This window comes from Rhododendron vialii, chromosome 2a, assembly GCF_030253575.1.
Source record: "Rhododendron vialii isolate Sample 1 chromosome 2a, ASM3025357v1".
NCBI classification, from domain to species: Eukaryota; Viridiplantae; Streptophyta; class Magnoliopsida; order Ericales; family Ericaceae; genus Rhododendron; species Rhododendron vialii.
In genome coordinates this window covers 14,296,890-14,308,946 of record NC_080558.1, presented here as the reverse complement: position 1 = coordinate 14,308,946, position 12,057 = coordinate 14,296,890, and the positions used below count along the sequence as shown (strand labels likewise).

Sequence of the window (12,057 nt, the reverse complement as noted above, 5' to 3'; positions counted from 1 at the left end):
TCCTATGTATGAAATCCAGTCACTATGTAGATCAAGAAAGTGTTATCGTACCTTCGACTCTTCAACAGGTTGTTATGGCACTTTCTCATAGCCCCCAGATTGGGCCGGTGAATCGGCCGTTGTTGGTAGGTCTTAGAAGCAACACTTGGACAAGTACTGTTCGTTTTCCATACGATGTTGGTGCGGTGAATCCGAGGCCTATGGTGACTGATCATTTGCATTGGTTTGCTTGTATTCAAAATTTCGGAGATCGAGGACGAGTTCATCTCTTCCCACCAAATTATTTACTTCAACCTGTGGGTTAGTAAATTCTAAGAAAGTCCCAATGCCACGGAATCATACTCGGATTAGGAGTTTTAGGTGGATGTCTTTGCATGTCTCGTTGGATCAATTCAGGAACCCAAAGAAGAAGCAATTAATATTGATGTCTTAGTCAATGAAACAGTATGGTACGGATTTGAGACCAAGTAATTATACGGATTTTCCAGAGGACTTAGCGAAGGATTTTGGTGCCATTGGGCTGCACAAATAATATGGTGAAGCGCTAATAGTCAAAGTTGTCTTTTAAGTGGTCGTTGTGATTTGATGAAAAAATATGATCCTGATGACAATGAACCTAATGATAATAAACGACCCTGATTTTGCTTTGGTACGTATGCAATCATGTATGAACAAAGTTTGGTTATGCCTAGGCTACAACTATGATGAGGAAGCGTTGAGAGGCAAAACAATGTATGCGGAATGCGACCTTTACGATGATTCGCATCGTGTATTTTGTAAATCTTGACGAGTAAACTATTTGTGCAGTTTCAAGGTAGTACGACACAAATATCCTAGTGACCAAAATACTTTTTATGATCGGCGACCAAAATACATTACATTTTGGGAATACACTTTCAAAAGAAGTTTCATACTTCGCGAATCTTAGAAACAAAACCATGTTGACTATTGTTTCTGCACTCTGGATAAAGTCCGTATTGGCTAAATCACTGTTTATCGAGAGCCATGTTATCAAATGACTCTCTGAGAGAAGAAGCAAAAGTGTTATACTATTTCGGTGCAGCTTTCTCACTTTTCTATTTGACAACTCATCAATATAAACAAATAAAATTCTCAATGGTCAATAGTTCTCGTCTTCGGCTTAAAATCAAGAAACTCTTCGACTTGACAACTCATCAATATAAACAAATAAAATTCTCAATGGTCAATAGTTCTTGTCATCGGCGTAAAATCAAGCGGCCATATCCATCGGTTACTTACAACTTTCACAGACTGAGATTTTGTTCTTGGCCTGTAAATATGGTGTCTTCTCCTATTATTTTTATCAATCTCTTTCGTTCTATTTTATAGCCAAGAATTCGCAAAAATCATTCTGACTTCTATATTCCTAAGGTTTCCTACAGAACAGTTATAAAGTGGAGTAAGAAAGTTTTTTTTCCTTCGTTTGAGATTAAACTTGACCCACCAAATAGATACTCCAAGGTTTCTTTGAAGGAGGGCAAGAGGGTAATTCAACATACCAACTCATCTAGGCAATTGCTGACTAGGGAGAGGCATAATGGACCCTTTAAACACACACACACACACAATATCCAAACTCCCGATGTGGGAGCCAGCCCAGCTGACGCGGCCCAAGAGCCTCGCCACTAAAGAGTGGCACCACGACAGAGGGCCCAAGGGACCTGCACCAGAGGTCAAGCACCCAAGGTTAATATATGAAGCTTTGAGTAATTATGTTATTGAGGTCTTCTAGTGGCACTCAAGGATTCCTAACCACTACACAATTATTTGATTTCGATTTGCAGGTGGTTACTGAACCCTCTTGACGGAGGTATGTAGGGGCCCAGGGTGGCCCCGGCCCTTTCCAACATTTAAAATATTTTACTAATATTACATGTAATATGGCTATTATTGATGTAATTAGTATAGCAATCGCTAAAATTATGAATTATTTTGATTTGATCTAGCCAAAAATTAAAGGTATTTTACATTGTTAGGTAAAACTTTTTCAAATTCTTTCATAGACGGAAAATAATAGCTCATGTGCATTGCAATTGTCAGACAATAATGCAAAAGATATTATATTTGATATATTAATGTACCACAAAGCTATATCATATATTGAGTACATTGTTGCATGAAAATACTTCTTTTATGTCAGCCCCCTCGGGCCAAAATTCTGGCTCCACCAACTCAGGAGCCCTTGAGTACACCACGTGGTCATGTCTAGGAACACCTAATAATTTTACCTTAAAACATTAGTTCAACAATTAATCAAGTGCGATCCTCCACCCACCTCCACGAGCGGAGAGTTGGATCCGTTGGGTCCGACATCGGAGCTGAGTGGCTTCTCCTTTCGTTTTTTGCTCTTGTGGTTTCTTGTTTTTTGTTTTTTGTTTTATTGTATATGATATTTTGTATTTGTTGTTTTTCAGCCGCGCAATTTGTATATGATATTATCAATATATGTTTGCATTTTTTTCCCGGTCCAAAAAAAAAAAACTAATGGTAAAGGTAAACCTGGCAATAGTTTCTTGCCAACTTGAACTTTGCTTTGTAATCTTTTTTGTCATCAATAAAATTTTTGCTTCACTGTTTCAAAAAAAAAGAGGGAAAATGACGACATAGGACGTATTTTGATAATTAATACCTGCCAAGAACATACTGAGAACATTTTTTAATGCTAAAAATGTCATTGGCGAATATTAATTATCAAACACGTCATTGAAAGCCATTTAAAAGAAAAAAAAACACGTCATTGAAAGTCATTTTCCAAAAAAAAAAAACCCTAGCAATAGTTAGGGTATATATAACCTTCTAGCCCAAAAGTTAGCAAGGCACGAAAGCCCACCTTCCTCCTCGTTAAATAACAGAGAAGAAAAAACCCTAGCCAGCCCCCATAAACAACTTCCAAGGGAGAATGGGAAGGAAGAAAAAAAGGTCACGACGAAGGAGAAGAAGGAAGGAAAAGAACAACTGTACATCAAAAGCAGAATCAAGTTTTCCTAATATTATTGTTCCAGAAGAAATCATTGTCGAAATACTATCAAGGTTACCCCTCGATTCTCTTACTCGATTCACAAGCGTTTCCAAGCAATGGCATTCTTTGATATCCGACATATCCGTCGCAAAAACCGGCTCACCAACGGTTCTCATCCTGTCCGACTCGGGAGCATATTCCTTTTCACCTCACTCCATTGACCAACACCAACAGGAAGTACTTCACATTCACATGAAAAGCGTTCGTGTTCCTGACAACATGCATGGGTACGTCATGGGATCGTGCAACGGGTTGTTGCTTATGCATACCGACGAGGATTTGTACTTGTGGAATCCACTGACTAAGTTCTTCAAGAAAGTGCTAGCATTTGACCGATTGTGTGACGCGGGCTACCGAGTTCGTTCTGGGCTTTGCTATGACTCCACCAGTGGTGAGTACAAGCCTGTTATTGCCTTTGCTCACCAGACTCCAAGTTACGGGGGTGAATTTGTAGTGGTTGGTAGTCTCAAAAGTAAAAGTTGGGCAGTAATTCACTTCCCGTATAGGGTACCTACAGTGGAATCGGGGCCTATAGTCAATGAAAATCTTCATTGGTATGCCTGTAAGATCAATGATTCAGGTAATTATTTCCTTTCGCCTTACCAAATTATTTACTTCGATGCACGAATGGATGAATTCGAGGAGGTACCGATGCCATATCCTAGAGGTGAAGACGGAGATATCATTTGCGGATTAGGAACTTTGGATGGATGCCTTTGTATGTTTCGTTCAGGCAATAGTGAAAACAATGTTGAGCTATTAGTAATGAAAGATTACGGTGTGCAAGAATCTTGGACTATTATGGTTGTGGTTTCAAATTCTTTGACCACTGGTCCTTATAATGAGTCGTTCGAGCTATTAGGTTATACAAAGAATGGCGAAATCCTGACTCGAGTTTGGGCATGGAAGGAACAAGGTTGGCAAATATGGGCATTCAATCCGAATGACAATTCCCATAGGAGGATTTCAATTCCAGAGGATCCCAATTGTTATGCATTAATTATGCATAAGGAAAGTTTGATTATCCCTACCGAATATGATTGGGAAGAAGAAGAGCAGAAAGGGGAAGCGTCATATGTGTTTCGCTGTGATTACTCGCGGAGATTGAAAAAGGGCAAGGATGGTAACTGGACCACGGAATACATAAAAGATTCAGAATAAAGAGGGATAATTGCTGGTTAGGGGAGAAAGCTGGTGTTGTCTCTCTCTCTCTCTCTCTCTCTCTCTCTCTCTCTCTCTCTCTCTCTCTCTCTCTCTCTCTCTCTTCTTTAATCTTCGCCATAACTTGGATTGTTTTAGACAGCTAAATTGGTTTTTTTTCCATTCCATTTTCGTTTCTTCTGAGATATGTTTATTTGTTGGTTAATAAGTTTGAATGAATTGAGCAATCCAAGTTTCTCTATGTATATGTTGTTGAATTTAGAGGGGCACACACAACAGATTGAAGGCATGTGAACCGTACAAAGAGAAACTCCATACATGGAGACATAATTGAGGTTTTAGTTACAGTAGAAGAGTTCAAGTATAAATCCTTTTTTCTTCTGGAATTCTTTTCTTGTTTTAGTACTAGAGCATAATCAATGTGGAGTCGAATCTTCTGAAGAGCTTCCAAAGGTAAGAGAATTGGCGCCGCAGATATCTCCAATCTTGACTTTCAAACAATTTGACGGGAGGAAATGGCTTTCAAATTTGATTGATACTGTCAAAAACAACCATTGCAGTGTTGAATTCAATAAAAAAACTGTGTGATGCCGACTTTAGAGATGTCAAATTACCACATAAGCTGTCATATAAATGTGAGATCTTCAAATTTGAAGTCAATATTAGAGTTGCGGCAAGTGCCGTGCTCTGGCAGGCTAATTTTCTTCAAAATGATTGAGGAATTTGCAGTTCCAAGAAAATTGATTGAGGAATGTCACATTTTCACATCCAATTTTCGTTGTTTGTGTTTTGGTTTTGTCTCTAATGCGCATGAAAAACCGGAGCAACATTTACTCAGAAAACATGTTTTGTTTAGCAAAAATGCTAGACCCTCCAAATAGTGTTGCAATTAGCACTCATGCTAGTGTGCTATGGTAGTGTGAACAATTTTTTGATAACTCAGGTCTCGGGATCATCTTAGGCGCACCTTGACTAATTTTAGAGGACTGACACACAATCTGCTAGCGTGCTAATGCTGGGAAAAATAGAGCAATAGTTTGTATCAACTGGCCCAAAAGAGTTGATAGGGCTTGACAAGTTTCTAAGACCTTAGGAGGGAGGAAACGCATAGCAATGATTAGCTGAATTTTGAATCCGAAGGATTTTGGGCATAAACTCATATCAAACGGTATTTGATGAACGTGATTTTTCGACCTGGTTGATGTTCTCCGCGAGCTCTAGAAAAAAAAAGTTGCACTTGACCATTTGTACCCCCCAGAAAGTGTTAAAACTTGGAAATTTGAATTGCATATAGGCAAAACCCAAAAAAAAGATCCGGCCAAAAGCCAGCACTTAATACTATCTGGAATTTTGTCCTGAAAAATATTGCTTTTCGCAAAGAATTCAATACGCATCAGGTCAATAGATGTTCTTTGAACCCTGCAGCTTCCACACACAACAAATAACATGGCAAATTCGCTCGTAGCAGTAGTCAAATCAAACTCTAGAGTCTATACTACAAGGTAAGAATGAACAAGACAGAACCATTTTTCATGTGATACAAGCACAATGACTTATTTACCTCGCATGAATCAACAATCCGAAGTGAGTATGTGGCCTGCCTGTTTAAATGTGTGTCTATATATCTTCTCCTTAAGTCTGATCATTGCATTGCTAGACAGCACTTCAAAGTTGAACTTGAAGCTTGAAGCTGTGGCCTGCCTGTTTTCTGATTTCATTTGTTGTTGATTAGTCTGGGAAGTATTCACGAGTGCGGTTTCCAAATTCCATAACACATTGACCGATACTCGGATCTTGATTTCCGTTACTCGTGACTGCGACCATTACACTGTCCGATACTGACATATTGAACCATGGCAGTGACATTCTATAGGATGAGTGAAGTTGCAAAACCTCAGATTTGGTAGTTTAGAAAGTTCCAATTGTGTCAACTCAGGGAATAGAGTTTTCTCTATTTTTATTCTCTGTCCATCTTCTATTTCTTCTTCCCGGTCAACTACTGCTTCCATCTTCCAACAATTGTCAATCTCTAGTTTTCGGAGATTCAAAAGAACTCTAGCAAGAGAAGGATGGGACATATTTCTCAAACTCCTAATATCATTCATTTCGAGTCTTTTCAGCTTAAAGAACGAGAAGTCCGGAAGTTCACTACTCCATATGTCACTCACATTCGGCAACTCGTCTAGTATCAAAACCTCCAAGCTAGGAAATGTAACCTGCAAAGTAGTATGATTTTGTTAACAATCACTGTGTTTCAAAAAATATCATAGCACGTCGGATAAATCTGGGAGACTAAGTAGCTAAAAAGTGTCATCAGCATTGACTGCCTTCTTCAATTTACCTTTTCGTTGAAGAGAGGTTGAGATTGCATTGGGGTATGGAGGTGGTCTGTTGATTTTGGTAGAGTAGCATTCACATTCGAGAAGAAATTCACAAGGTTTGGTAGACCACGAAGCACTAGTTTTTCCAACCGCAGGAACTCAACTTCATCCACTAAACTTTCACCCAGTCCATTCTCCTATGCAACTATTCTTGATAGCATCGTACAGAACGATATCTCAAGGGTACGGAGTTGTGGAATGCTTTCGTCACGGTAGGTGCGAATACATATCTCAACCAGTCACATGTGTGAATCTGTAAAGTCTGAATGTACTGGAAGCCCGTGGGATCTCTCTTTGAAATATAACTCAATTTGGGTAGACGATATAATTTGACGATTTTGAGTGAAGATAAAATCTCTGGGATTGGTTCATTAGAATGCACCCCTGCTTCCAATTCAAAAAAAACCTCCAGCAACTCGCACCAACTTACATCCAGTGTCTCAAGATCTCCCAGTATATGAAGCAATTCTGATGGAAATACACAAAGCAGGTTGTTGCAGTCACTCATGGTAAATTTTATCAGTTTGGACAATGAACCCATTGAAAGTGGACCATATCCTATTCTTTCCAGATTCTTTAACTTGCCGACTTCTAGGACCTCCAGGTTAGGTAATGAGACCTGCGAACAACTCATTTGGTCACTGCAATTATAAAGCCTGCAATTTCATCAATAATTATGTTTTTCTTTTCTGTTTCTGTTGAAGCCAAAGACTATAACAGTCCTTGAATTATAAAATACAAGTTTATCGAGTACAATTGGGTTGGCCGGGAACAGTTATCCAAACAAGAAAGCATATGGAAATATGAAATCATCTTAATGCCTCTTCTTTTTTCCAATTCATGGATTGTGGCCTTGAAAATTAACACCCATATTTGAAAATCAAATAATTGTACCATGATTCCGAACTCAAAATCATGGCTAAAACTCAAAAGTAATGGATTTCAAATGTAGCTTTTAACATCCCACATGCGCAATTGCGCAAAAGGAAAAGTAGAAAAAAAGATACTCCTATGAAGCTCTTGGTTAATTGTTCTGGTATTTTTTGGGGGAATTATTTTCAAACTTCCCGTTCTACAATTCACACTCCCTTTTTTGTTTTTATCCACTTGAATTTATTATCTTGCCTTTTATCCAATACATTTTTTCACACATTCAAGGACAATATTGTAAATTTATGAGGATAAAAACAAAAAAGGAAGTGAGGATTGTTTTTAAGGGGAGTGTGAAAATCATTCTTTTTTTTCTTTTCTTTTTTACATCTAAAAGAGTGAGAGAAAAGATAAGCAGCCATACCATTTGGGGAAAAAGAGAAAGGAAGCCGGCATCGTCGTTTTCCTCGGAATGGGAAGTACTGTTGTTGTGGAAGAGGCAGTTTAACCGTTCCAGTCTATAGAGATCCAGACGTTTCAATTGAGGGAAATCAATATGATCAATCCCTCTGCAGAAACCCTTGAGACTTGGTAAACTCGAAAGTGACAAGGATTCCAATTTCGGAAACTCGATTCTGTTGGTTGCAACATGCACATCTCCTCGTTGCTCCCTCCAAATAACTTCTTCCATCATACCACAGGATTTGATCATAAGACCTGTGAGTTGAGGGAGACATCCTACAATTGGTAGCGGGAAGAGATGTCTCAATTGTTTACATTCTGCGACTTTGATGGAAGTCAGTTCCCCAAAGGAACGCGCTGGGATTGGGCTATGAGATATCTCTCTTACATTAGCAAGCTGATCGATCCACAATACCTCCAGGATAGGGAAAACAGCAGGAGCGCGAGATAGTTGGACTGGATTCATTGCTTTGACAAGACATTCTTGTGTGAAGTGACAATCAGAGATATACAGGTACTTCAATTGTTGGAGTCCATCAACAAGAAGCTGGCATAGTAACTCCCGCACCAGATCATCACATCCACTCCCTTGAAGCGATAGAAGATCACTACGCCTTAAGAGTGAATCAATCCCTCCATGATATGAAAGGATCAGATCGTAAGCATTGACCCCCAACATCCTTTTGCAGTTTTTGGGAAATCTGTATTTACCATAATAGCTACCATGTTCAGCTTTATAGTCATAACCAGGAGGGCAATCATTCCCCAAATCAAAGCGATTATTTATAAATACCTTGTATATTTCCAGTTTGCTAAGTATTGGAACTGTTGGGATACATGCAACACGTGCAAACTTTGATCTTCTTCTTATCTCAATCTCTAAAGTATTTAAATTGGACAAGGACTCAAACTCTATTAGGTTTGCATTTCTCCCTTCTGCTTCATTGTCCTCTCCTCCCCCATGCTCAAACCAGTCCATGTATAGTTCTTCTAAACGAACCAGGCGTGAAATGACACCTGGCGGTATTCTACGCAGCCAAGTAGTGCCCCTCAGATCTAACAACCTCAAGTTAACTAGTTTCCCTATTTCTTCTGGTAGCTCCTCGATCCTCGAATCGCGAAAGTTGAGGGTTTCTAGATTCAGTAGATCTCCAATTATAGATAAATTATCCAACATGCCACGAAATCCTTCAAGTGACAACGTAGTAAGGTTCCTCAAGGATTGAAGCGTCAGGATGCCATCAAAATGACCAATTTCTAAAACTTTTAGTTTCCCCATCCCCTCGAAAAAATTGGGCGATAGTTTCTTAAGTTTCCTGCATCGTAAAATTAGAAACTCAAGGTTTGGGTATGTCAATCCTTCAGGAAGCTTTGTAATTTTGTCTGATATCACCGAGATGGCATAAGGCTCATATGTGACCGTCTTTGGCCACTCAGACAATGTACCATGGCTTACTAGAGCAACTTTATCTTTGGATGCAATAGATATGCCCATATCACGCACTACATCATGCACTCTTACACACCCTTCTTTTTTACTGTCTAGCAGTAAAGAACGGCTCTTTAGATCATCAACGATAAGAAAAGCTCGACGCCTTGCTTTTCCCATTTCATTTATTCCGTCAAAAAGTGATAGCCCCAATCCGTACATGGCCAAATTGTTAATACGGATATCTTCATCTTCTTTAAATAAACAACAAAGCAATAATAGGCGCTTGGCTTCCTCACCTTCCAAATATTTGTAACTCAGCTCTAGACGTGAAAACAAACGGTCATTCGCAGGAGTGCGGCTTGCACAAATTAGCATATCAAGCATACCTTCCCATATCTCTCTCCCACTTTTGGTCGAAAGTACACCACCAATAAGTACTAGAGCAAGTGGTAAACCTCCACATTCATTCACAATCTGTTTGGCAATCGGATGCAAATCTCGAGTATCAACTGAATCACCTGCTTTCTCCCTGAATAGTTGCCATGCTTCATCTTCTGACAAGAGTTGAAGAGGGATCTCCTTTTTAGTTAGTACATCAGGCCATAGATCTCGAGTTTGCGACGTATAAAGCAGTTTGAAATTCTTATTAGCACATTCCAAAGGAATTCCCATGTCATGTAGATCAAAGTCTTCCCAAATGTCATCCAGTATAACAAGGACTTTCTTGTTATCCTGTAGAAGTCTCTTACGTAGGAGATCAGCTCGGACCATCGGGCTAACCCTGTCAACAAGTTTCAAACCAAGCATTTCTGCAATGCAAGCTTGAACATTGGTTAGGTTTGGGTCTTTGCTGACAACGGCCATTGCAACTTCGTCAAAGTGATTCTCTTCTTTTGCTCTTTTTGCAACTTCATTCACCATTGTTGTCTTGCCCACACCTCCCATTCCGCAAACCCCAATCAAGTTGAAGTGATCATGCTTTAGAGCCTTAATAATCTCTTCCATAGTAACACTTCGAGACTCAAACCCAGTGAAATCTCGATTGAGTATGGTCTTCAAGCATGGAGGAGGTGGGCTGTAGGATGGCTGTGTATACTGGACACCACGAGCCTAGAGGTCAATGACAACCTTAGTCGTCTTCACGGCTTTCCTGCTAAGTGAGTAACGTAGTTTGATATTGGGGCACCACCCATTCAAACACCCTTCCTTGACTTTGGCCTTCTCTTGGATAAGGGAAAATTTCAAAAAAACCCCTGAACTTTCTGACAATTTGCAAAAAAACACCTGAACTTTCACTATTAACAAAAAAACACCTGAACTTTCTGACAACTCGCAAAAAAACACCTGAACTTTCACTATTAACAAAAAAACACCTGAACTTAGCATTCCGTAAACAATTAGACCCCCGCTGTCCAATTCCGTTAGTTTGTAATGGATGGGGCTAACGGAAGGCGTTAATTTTTTTTTTTTTACTTTTTACATTAAAAAATTACTTTTAACTCTTTCTTTTTTTATTGGTAAATAAATATGCAATAAAGTTCCTTTTTTTTTCTTACTATTTATCAAAAATTACTTTAACTCTATTTTTTACTATTTACAAAAATAACCTTAACCATCATCTTTTTTGTTACTTTCAAATTTTACCTTTCCCCTTCTCTCTCTCTCTCTCTCTCTCTCTCTCTCCCTCTTTTTTTTTTTAAAACTTTAACCCCACTCCACCAATCAACTGCCAAAACTCTAGCTCTAATTTTAGAAATTCAAAATTGCTTTTAACCTCCTTTTTTTCAGCATTCTTGTTTTTTATATTTTTTACTTCCAAAATTACTTTTAACTCTTTATTTTTAGTAGTAAATAAATATGAAATAAAGTTTTTTTTCTTATTATTTATCAAGAATTACTTTAACTGTAATCTTTACTATTAATAATAATAACTTTAACTTTAAGACCCATTTTTACTTTCAAATACTCTCTCTCTCCACTGATGAAAATCCTCCCTCCTCTTGTCTCCACCGATCAGTTTGGAGAAACCCAAAATTCATCTATCAGTTGGTTGTGGGGTTAAATTTGAAAGTAAAAAAAAAAAAAATGGGGCGGGGTGCAGGGAAGCAGGGGGTGTTAAAATAATTTTCGTAATAGTTAAAAAATGGGGGTGAATAATTTTTGAAAAAGAGAAAGGAAAAAAGAACTTTATTGCATATTTATTTATGACTAAAAAATGAATGAGTTAAAAGTAATTTTTGGAAGTAAAAGTAGTAAAAAAACGAAAAGGTTACAAAGAGGAGGTTAAAAAAACTTTTGAATTTCTGAAATTGTGGCTAAGGCTTAGGCGGATGGTTGTGGGGTTAATTGGTGGTGTGGAGTCAATTCTAATAAGAAAAAAAGGGGGAGAGAGAGAGGGGGGAAAGGTAAAATTTGAAAATAAAAAATAGGGTTAAAGTAATTTTCGATAAATAATAAAAAAAAAGAACTTTATTGCATATTTATATACCAATAAAAAAAAAGAGTTAAAAGTAATTTTTTAATGTAAAAAGTAAAAAAAAAAAGTTAACGCCTTCCGTTATCTCCATCCGTTACAAACTAACGGAATTGGACGGCAGGGGTCTAATTGTTAACGGAATGCTAAGTTTAGGTGTTTTTTTGTTAATAGTGAAAGTTCAGGTGTTTTTTTGCGAGTTGTCAGAAAGTTCAGGTGTTTTTTTGTTAATAGTGAA

The 12,057-nt window shown here is 38.2% G+C and overlaps 3 protein-coding genes across 5 annotated transcripts in view; 1 reads left to right on the top strand and 2 right to left on the bottom strand.

The window, feature by feature from the left end:
• The first annotated feature begins 1,603 nt into the window (after positions 1 to 1,603).
• Positions 1,604 to 4,201, top strand: LOC131317182 (F-box/kelch-repeat protein At3g23880-like). Its single transcript, XM_058346755.1, has 4 exons — positions 1,604 to 1,707; positions 1,806 to 1,831; positions 3,024 to 3,620; positions 3,774 to 4,201. The coding sequence occupies exons 1-4, from the start codon at positions 1,604 to 1,606 to the stop codon at positions 4,199 to 4,201; spliced, it is 1,155 nt and encodes a 384-aa protein (XP_058202738.1).
• A 1,744-nt stretch (positions 4,202 to 5,945) lies between these two features.
• Positions 5,946 to 10,572, bottom strand: LOC131313680 (probable disease resistance protein At4g27220). Its single transcript, XM_058342125.1, has 3 exons — positions 7,877 to 10,572; positions 6,543 to 7,201; positions 5,946 to 6,417 (listed from the first exon to the last, which is right to left on the bottom strand). The coding sequence occupies exons 1-2, from the start codon at positions 10,349 to 10,351 to the stop codon at positions 6,728 to 6,730; spliced, it is 2,949 nt and encodes a 982-aa protein (XP_058198108.1). The 5' UTR covers positions 10,352 to 10,572; the 3' UTR covers positions 5,946 to 6,417; positions 6,543 to 6,727.
• LOC131313631 (probable disease resistance protein At4g27220) overlaps positions 8,116 to 12,057 on the bottom strand; it is a 36,912-nt gene continuing 32,970 nt past the window's right edge. For all 3 annotated transcript variants that reach the window (XM_058342079.1, XM_058342065.1, XM_058342048.1), the window contains one exon: positions 8,116 to 8,329. The gene's annotated coding sequence lies outside the window, so the exon portion shown is untranslated. The remainder of the gene's footprint in view (positions 8,330 to 12,057) is intronic.